The 10,000-nt window shown below is 37.2% G+C and overlaps 2 protein-coding genes across 6 annotated transcripts in view; one reads left to right on the top strand and one right to left on the bottom strand.

Moving 5' to 3' along the window:
- LOC136847102 (AH receptor-interacting protein-like) overlaps positions 1-10,000 on the top strand; it is a 756,409-nt gene that overhangs the window by 377,999 nt on the left and 368,410 nt on the right. For 2 of the 5 annotated variants that reach the window (XM_067118413.1, XM_067118412.1), the window contains one exon: positions 6,936-6,994. In XM_067118413.1, coding sequence (XP_066974514.1) covers positions 6,992-6,994 — 3 coding nt within the window. In that variant the 5' untranslated portion in view covers positions 6,936-6,991. Of the gene's footprint in view, positions 1-6,709; positions 6,995-10,000 lie in introns of those variants that run through there. The other 3 variants (XR_010855613.1, XR_010855612.1, XM_067118409.1) reach the window with 2 other exon arrangements.
- Positions 1-10,000, bottom strand: part of Shal (Potassium voltage-gated channel protein Shal) — a 387,602-nt gene that overhangs the window by 249,844 nt on the left and 127,758 nt on the right. The window lies entirely within an intron of this gene.

Genomic DNA, 10,000 nt, shown 5'->3' with positions numbered 1-10,000 from the left:
CTGTACAGAAAACTCGATTGCACCGAAGAAACTTCGGCACATTTTTTACTTTTTTTGTGCTTTGCCAAGTCAGAGATTAAATAGTTATCTGTTTTTTTATTATTAAAATTGTTCAAATTAGGGTTGGCAGAGCGTTTTACGTAACTGTAGGATAGCAACTGAGAGAAATAGCTGCAATCCTTCTAAAGCGCTTGTAACACTCTAAGGATGCCCTAGTTAACTTCAAACTTTGGAATAGCAATAGCTTTTCAGGAATCATTTCCACTGACTAGTTCTTTAAAGAGAGATGAGATTATTTTTCCCTTTTTCTAAAAAAAAAAAAAGATAAAGGAAAATTAGAGTTTTTAAACATAAAGCTTGAACAAGCAGTGCATAATTGCGAGAACATGGCTATATGTTACATCAGTAAAGTTTTCAAGAAGTATAAAATTATTTTAGTAAGAAAAATAGCCATAAAATATGGATCAAGCACACGTAAGACTTGAGACTTCCCTATAACAGACAGGGCTGGAAAAATTGGCAGGAAGAGAAACTTCTTGGACACAGATTAAACTCTCAGTGGAAGCAAATGTAGCCTACTCCGACGCTCCAAAAATATCAAGTAAGATGAGCAAACCAGGAATCAGTCTCTAGCTACATAGATTCATCTTCAAAAATTGTTTTACTCTCTCGTTTACGCCTGAACTGATTTAGAATGATTTCGACATAAAATTCCCACTATCTGAATTCCTTACATATGTAAGAAGGAGGTTCATCTTAAATCGGTCTGGGAATTTAACTGTTACCCAGAATATACACATTGACTTACAGTCTTCTGGGTTTGTTGAATCTTATCGTAACCCATACCGACACTTAGTGATTTCTGAACCTTTCTGGGTTTATTGGGTCTCACTGTAACCCATAGCGACACAGTGATTTCTGAACTCTTTTCAATTTGTTGAGTCTCACTGTAACCCACAGCAACACCTAGTGATTTTTGAATTCTTCTGGGTTTCTTGAGTCTTACTGCTAACCCATAGTGACAATTAGTGATTTCTGAACTCCTCTGGGTTTCTTGGGTCTCACTGTAACCCATGGCGACACTTAGTGATTTCTGAACTCTTTTGGGTTTCTTGGGTCTCACTATAACCCATACCAGCAATTAGTGATTTCTGAGCCCTTTTGAGTTTCTTGGGTCTCACTGTAACCCATAGAATATTTAGTGATTTCTGAATTCTTTTGGGTTTCTCGGGTCTCACTGTAACCCACAGCAGCACTTAGTGATTTCTGAACTCTTTTGAGTTTCTTGGGTCTCACTGTAACCCATAGCAACATTTAGTAATTTCTTAACTCTTTTGGGTTTCTTGGGCCTCACTGTAACCCATAGGAACACTGTGATTTCTGAACTCTTTGGGGTTTCTTGGGCCCCACTGTAACCCACAGCAACAATTAATGATTTCCGAACTCTTTTGGGTTTCGTGGGTCTCACTGTAATCCTTAGCAACATACTGATTTCTGAACTCTTTTGGGTTTCTTGGGCTCACTGTAATCCGTAGCGGCACTTAATGATATCTGAACTCCTCTGGGTTTCTTGGTTCTCACTGCAATCCATTGCAACTCTTAGCGGTTCCTGAACTCTTTGAGTTTATTGAGTCTCACTGTAATCCTTAGCAACACTTAGTGATTTCTGAACTCTTTTGGGTTTCTTGGGTCTCACTGTAACCCATAGCAACACTAGTGATTTCTGAACTCTTTTGGGTTTCTTGGGTCTCACTGTAATCCTTAGCAACACTTAGTGATTTCTGAACTCTTTTGGGTTTCTTGGGTCTCACTGTAACCCATAGCAACACTAGTGATTTCTGAACTCTTTTGGGTTTCTTGGGTCTCACTGTAACCCATAGCAACACTAGTGATTTCTGAACTCTTTTGGGTTTCTTGGGTCTCACTGTAACCCATAGCAACACTAGTGATTTCTGAACTCTTTTGGGTTTCTTGGGTCCCACTGTAATCCTTAGCAACACTTAGTAACCCATAGCAACACTTAGTGATTTCTGAACTCTTTTGGGTTTCTTGGGTCCCACTGTAATCCTTAGCAACACTTAGTAACCCATAGCAACACTTAGTGATTTCTGAACTCTTTTGGGTTTCTTGGGTCCCACTGTAATCCTTAGCAACACTTAGTAACCCATAGCAACACTTAGTGATTTCTGAACTCTTTTGGGTTTCTTGGGTCCCACTGTAATCCTTAGCAACACTTAGTAACCCATAGCAACACTTGGTGATTTCTGAACTCTTTTGGGTTTCTTGGGTCCCACTGTAATCCTTAGCAACACTTAGTAACCCATAGCAACACTTAGTGATTTCTGAACTCTTTTGGGTTTCTTGGGTCTCACTGTAACCCATAGCAACACTTAGTAATTTCTGAACTCTTCTGGGTTTCTTGGGTCTCAAGTAATTTCTGAACTCTTCTGGGTTTCTTGGGTCTCACAGTAATCCATAGCAACACTTAGTGATTTCTGAACTCTTTTGGGTTTCTTGGGTCTCACTGTAACCTATAGCAACACTTAGTGATTTCTGAACTCTTTTGGGTTTCTTGGGTCTCACTGTAACCCATAGCAACACTTAGTGATTTTTTAACTCTTTTGGGTTTCTTGGGTCTCACTGTAACCCATAGCAACAATTTGTGATTTCTGACCTATTTTGAGTTCCCTGGTCTCACTGTAACCCAAAGCAACACACAATGATTTCTGAATTCTTCTGGGTTTTTTGGGTCTCACTCTAATGCATAGCAACACAGTGATTTCTGAATTCCTGGGTTTCTTGGGTCTTACCATAGCAATTGTAAGTGATGTCTGACGTCTATGTTAGTTTAATTAATATATTTGATTTATTTTCATGCTCCAGATTCCAGTTATAAGTGATAAAGGGACTTGGAATCATAATTGGTTGTAAACCCATTAATTAGTACTAGAGCAACATCTGAAACGAATAAAGTTGGAGAAGCCGTCACCCACAAGATTTATTTTCGCTCCTTTGCCGTCAAGCTCATAGACCTTGCCCGACTTTGGAGATGTAAGGACTCTTTAAATCGGATAGCAGGTGCAATAGAGGGTTTAAGTGATGACGAATATATCAGAAGTTTGGTAAGTCATATATCTCTATATATACATATATCTATATCATCTATTTCTCTATCTATCTAACTGTCTGTTCTGTCCTTACACACACGCACATACACACACACCCACACACACACACACACACACACACACACACACACACACACACACACATATATATATATATATATATATATATATATATATATATATATATATATATATATATATATATATATACATATATATATATATATATATTTATATACATATATATATATATATATATATATATATATATATATATATATATATACATATATATATATATATATATATATACATATTCAGCCAAGGCAAGCATATATATATATATATATATATATATATATATATATATATATATATATGCATATGTATATATGTCTATATATACACATATATATGTATATAGGTATGTATGTATATTATATATAAATATGTGTATATATATACATATATGAAATTTTTTATCACACCGTGATTTATATACAATCATGAAGCTACAAATGTCGCTTAATATCCAATTCACGCTACCTCAGGAATATCCCCGATGGGGAATTATCACCGAAGGGGAATTTATAAGTGGTAAGTACCAGTCCATTTATCACTTATAAATTCCCCTTCGGTGATAATTCCCCATCGGGGATATTCCCGAGGTAGCGTGAATTTGATATTAAGCGACATTTGTAGCTTCATGATTATATATATATATATATATATATATATATATATATATATATATATATATATATATATATATATATATATATATATATATATATATATATATATATATATATATATATTATATATATATATATATATATATAATGTAGTGTGAGCGTGTGAATGTATGCAGGAAGAGACAGGCAGACAGTTAGACACAGAGTAGGTATGTATGTAGGCGATATGAATAGTAACCATTACATACATTACTTCATCTGCTTGTAGACGACAGTTTTCCTCAGGACATTTTAGTTATCTATCACGGTAACTATGATAGTCTTTATCATTCATAGGGAGAAAAGGAGATAGGGAGAATGTACGCATTTTCAATTCAAACGACTTCCATCATTTATTGCCGGTTAGCTTTCGTTTTTGCCCTGAAACCTTTCTTTAATGAACGGCGCTATTCACCGGGGCCATTGCGATACCTTTGATAAGACAATGTGACATTTATAATAATCTATCTCATTATATATCAAAGTGATGCCATTAGTGGAAAGACATTAAACCGCGGTCTCTATTATTCTCGACGGTTCGAACCCCATTGTAACTTTCGGTTTTTTCCCGCGGAATATTTTGACGCTTTCATTGTTGTCCCTTGTAATGGCATTCTCTCTCTCTCTCTCTCTCTCTCTCTCTCTCTCTCTCTCTCTCTCCCTTTTTATTTGGATTTGATAATTTTGGAAAGGTGGAGAAGCCACACGTGTTCGAATGTTTAAGAATATTTCGCATCATGATCATAAATAAGCGCTCTAGTCCAAGTCGATTTGTGTGTGTGTTTTCCTCATTGCGCATGCTCGCATTTTCGTTTTCATTAAGTGGAGATCATTAATTGCTTCAGATGTCCATCTATCTCTGTCCCTGCATGTTTGCCCTACTACGTTTCACGTTAAGTTGAAAGCTGCAGTTAAAATTAATGAAGAATTTCCACTGACGTCCATTTCCTTGTAAGTTAGCTGTTGTGCGCATGATTGCGTCTTAAGGCGGCAAGTGTAGTAGTTTCATCTCCTTTTTTTTTAAATACATTAAAGTAATTGTAGAACTTCGTCCAAAGGCCCGCTGCTCGTTGTGTCCCTGCTTTAAATTTCGTTTCCTTTAATTTAGAAGTGAGCATTAATTCAAGAAGGCCTCTTCAGCCCATCGTGTTGTCTAGCTGAGGGAACTTCACGAGACGCTCTTCTTCTCTTCTCCTTGCAAGGAGGACGCAGAGGCCGGGGAAAGTAAGATGCTGCGGTCAAGTGGTCTGTTCATTAACGTGTTTCCACTTCTAGTTTTTTTTCTCTCTCTCTCTCTCTCTCTCTCTCTCTCTCTCTCCCTCTCTTTCCTTTTTGAAAAACTCCTTTTTTTTTTTTTAGATTAAAGTTCTTCTGCTCCTCTCATCTCGTGTTTGATGAACGAAACTTCTCTCACCTAATTTATTCCTTCTTTAAGTTGTTTAATCCCGAAAGTAGACGAAGAAGAAGAAGAAGAAAGAGAAGTGGAGGCAAGAGAAAGGAAAAGGTTTTGTTGTTTGATCTTCCTGAATTAAAACTTGGCGCGCTATTGCCTCTATTTTTGGGCGCAGCCCCGAGGAATTGCGTTCAGACACGGTCCCTACCGTGCATTATGCACACACATCTTGCGCAACGACCATTTCTACAGAGAACGAGGTCAGTGTTTCGCCACCCTGACCAGTATCTGGTTTACTCTCTAATAAATTCACCATCTACTGGGCAGGGCGATGTTTACACTCTGATATATCGAAGACAAACAAATAAACTATACACGCAAGGCAAACACGTCGCCCAGCGCGCGCACGCGCACACCTGTTCTTGGATCATGCAGTAGAGAGTCAGGAAAGGAGGACGAACAGATTTGATATTTTTTACTTTAACGGTGAGATTTGAATGGCACCTGGCCTATTGTTATCGAAGTCGTTCTGAAGAAGAAGAAAGAATTTTAAAATTCGGGTGAATATAATTATTGTAGGTATTTATAACCGCGTTGGCAGTGGGTCAAAGAAACCTTCGGTGTCTGAGGCAAAAAGAATGTAATATTAATCCGTGCCTCTTTTTCTTTGCGTTAATTCTATTCGTATTCATGCTGTTTTAATCCTGTCGCCTTGTTTTACGTTTCCTGTAATTTGCACAACAGTAGAGAATCAGGTGTTAAAATAACGCACACGCACATAAAATAAACTTTCATTTGTAGTAAATTTTTTTCGCCAAAGTTTCAGTGAATTTTTTTCTATAAATTTTGCCTCTCAGTGCGTGGTAAAAAACATATCCGCCATAAGATAAGCAGATATTTAAATACACACTTAATGTATATTAAGTCGAGAAAGGGATATAATGAATATTTAGTTCTTCAACGCTTTGAAAAAGACGTACCATTTTTAGATTTTTTATCACTGAACAATGAAATTGCATAGACGCTTCTACTGTAGGTTTAATCATTCTTCTCAATTAACACCGGTTCTCATTTAAATCTCTCTCTCTCTCTCTCTCTCTCTCTCTCTCTCTCTCTCTCTCTCTCTCTGTCTAGCATTCTTCGTGCTCTCTTTCGTTCTATGTCGCGACATCCATTTACATGAACATCCAAGAGCCCTTATAGGCTCTTCATTCGATCATCTGAGATGAGTAGAGTGGGCTAAGGCCTTTCACAGAAGGCCTTCTCCCTTCCTCTTCCCCCTCCCCTCCTCCTCCTCCTCCCCTTCCCCTTCCCCCTCCTGCTCCTCTTACACACAAATACCCTTCTTTTCCGATTCTCCATTAAATGGCCAAGTTGAGGCATTGTGAGAAGACGCACGTGTAACCAAAGGATGAAAGGAAGCGCAGCACTGGCGGATGGTGGAATGTCCGGGGTGGGTTGTGGCTGGGTGGGTGGGTAGTGGATGGGTGGATGGGCGGGGCGAGAGAGAAGAAGTGTGGTAGGTTGGTGTGGGGGGCGAAATAACAGAGTGGCCTGTTGATAGGTTTGATATATCCTTGAGAAGTATGTTTGTCATCATGTAATGAGAGTTCATTGGCGCATATGTTCTCCTTCCTCTTCTTATGTTTTTTATTTATTTAATTTTTTTTTTTTTTACAGTGCTCGTCTCTGCTTCATACCAACGCAGCGACAGAGGAAAAGACGTCCGCGGCGAAATGGTAAGTACCCTAATTTAGAATGATTAAGGTTTCATATATACTTCATCTTCCAGGTTTACGTATTTTTTTCGCGTATATTTTTTTTTATGGTGGACCTGAAATGCTGTGACAGTTTATTGTATCCTGATTATTTTCACTTCACTTTTTTTAAATGGTTCGCACTGCAATCTACTTACATCACTACCATTCCATTCTCGCCGCCACTTTTCCCCGCGAATTATCATTTTGTGTCTATTTATGGTATAAATGTTCAGGGCATAGGGTACCTAACGTCTTAAGCTCAGAACGTAACAGAACTTTAACTTGCGTCTTATGCTCGGAACGTAACAGAACTTTAATTTACGTCTTACACTCAGATCGTAACAGAACTTTGATTTACTTCTTATGGTCGGAACGTAACAGAACTTTACTTCTTATACTCAGAACGTAACAAAACTTTAATTTACACCTTATAAACGTAACAGAACTTTAATTTACACCTTATAAACGTAACAGAACTTTAATTTACACCTTATACTGAGAACGTAACATAACTTTAATGTAACAGTCCCCCTTATTCCAGCCCCCCACCACCCCACCCCTCCTACGTACTGAGTCACGATCGGCATGTGATACGAAAGGCAGAGAGCAAAGAATCGAATAGTTCTCACATGTGCCATCAAGACATTGGCACTTGGCGCTTGGCACTTGAAATCCATTAGGTCTATACATGAAGGCGCACGTCAGAAAGATTACAGCCGCCGTAAATAACGTTAATGATGCCGTCATAATCGCAAGATATTGCAAGCACTTGAACCCGCTCTGATCCCTCTGCAAACACGGCAAGCGAAGGTGGTCTTCAGCTCAAATAAAAGCCTTCGTTCGGTTCGGTGGGTTGGGGAAGAGGCGGTTGGGGAACTTCGCGAGGAAAAAGAGAGTAAAACATGAGAGAGAAAGAGAGAGAGAGGGGCGCGGGAGGGGGAGACTACGAGAAAACTTAAATTATGTTTGCAGAGAGAGAGAGAGAGAGAGAGAGAGAGAGAGAGAGAGAGAGAGAGAGAAAGAAAACTTGGAATATGAAACTATGTGCTTTTGTGTGTGTGCGTGAGAGAGAGAGAGAGAGAGAGAGAGAGAGAGAGAGAGAGAATGATGGAGATATACAGAGAAAAATAACTAGAGAGAGATAGGAGTAATAGACAGAGGGAGAGAAAAAAAGGTAGGAGAAAGAAAACTGGGGATATGCAACTATGTGCACTTTGTGTTTGGGGGGAGAGAGAGAGATATATAATGCTGGAGGTATACGGAGAAAAATAACTAGAGCGAGATAGAAGCAAAGGGAGAGAGAGAGAGAGAGAGAGAGAGATTGTAATTTTTAAACTGTATGACCTACTTACTCACTTGACATCGCAATTCTTGTCGATAAGAAATAAAAGATAGGCCTACTGGAACCTCGTGAAAAAAGAAATTGCGGTATTCTGGCCAGAGTGAAAAAAAGAAAAAATAGAAGTGAATTATGCCCTTCGGCACTTCTTATCAGTTCACTGATAAGGAGAGAGCTTCTTTGGGAATGACTTTGTACCCTAAAGGTAATAAAAGTGAGGCTCTAGCGCAACATTGATGATAAAGATGATCGTTGTTATAATATTAAACATCATAAATCATATTTTTCCCCGGTATTTAAGCTATTGATAGTTTCATATTTTTATTATATATAAAATTACAATAATACTGATGAAAGTAATGTTGTGATTGTGGCTAGAAATTAGTCAGTATGTCACTTATTTCTATCGAAAAAGTTATATACTCCTGAAAATCATATCAATACTTTTTATAGATGATATTAAAAAAAGTTCGTAGCAGAAGTATAAGCTCTCCTCTGAGAGAGAGAGAGAGAGAGAGAGAGAGAGAGAGAGAGAGAGAGAGAGAGAGAGAGAGAGAGAGAGAGAGTCACCCAGAATTGAATATTTATTTTCTTTACTAGCAAGATTAGACATGATCCTTAATTAGTGAGAGACATTATTGCATAACACTAAATTTTTCCTCCGTTACGACGAAATGATAATTTGTCACCAATAGGCGTTCTACGGTAAATGTATATCATCCGCGTAATTTACAGGCATTTTGTAAAAATGTGAGACTGCACTGCGATTGTAGAAAAAGCCTATTTTTATTCTCCAATATTCTTGACGTAGCATCTTCTAAAACGGCATTTACACATTTCCAATATTCATTTCAAAATGTTCACAATTATCAACGTATAAACTTCGGTTTTTATTTTCAGTTAACTTGTAATTCTTGTGACATGTTGCTTATTGACATTTTCTACGAAAATTGTATACATTGCAGCCTGGTCATTATATCTTCAGGATATAAAGCCGTCAAAAAATAATTGACCAGAATATATTTCACTTATTTTACCTGATCGGTTCACCTTAATTTCTAATAAAACTAGTTAGACTTTACTGGCATAAAATTTTTCATCATAACTTGAAAATTTATTGGCTGCAAGGCACCCCATTTGGCATAATAAAATGACTTTCGAAGAATATAATTTTTTTCGTAGCATGTGTGTTAAAACATATTTGCATCGTCGAAAAGGAAAAATTCTAAGAAATGAGTAATGCGTTTGACCCTAACGTAGTGTGCCATTTGTTAATGAAGGGAAGCATAAATAATTAATATATATATATATATATATATATATATATATATATATATATATATATATATATATATATATATATATATATATATATATATATATATATATATATATATATATATATATATATATATATGTATATATATATATTACTGGTAATTTTCTAAGACAAATCTGAAATGCATTCAGCAATTTCAACCGAACTTGGTATACATATGACTTAGTATCTAGAAAAGAATACTGCGAGGGTAAGACATCACTGGCACCGAGGGGCACCTAAGGGGGTGGGGTTGGGGAGGGCTTCCCTGAAATGGGGCTGGTTCTGCTTGTAGACTTTGTAACTACATCAACTATAGGAATTTATC

The sequence above is a fragment of the Macrobrachium rosenbergii genome, chromosome 16 (genome assembly GCF_040412425.1).
Source record: "Macrobrachium rosenbergii isolate ZJJX-2024 chromosome 16, ASM4041242v1, whole genome shotgun sequence".
Classification (NCBI taxonomy): Eukaryota; Metazoa; Arthropoda; class Malacostraca; order Decapoda; family Palaemonidae; genus Macrobrachium; species Macrobrachium rosenbergii.
The sequence above is the reverse complement of the archived record's forward strand: the minus strand, read 5'-3'. Positions and strand labels throughout refer to the sequence as shown.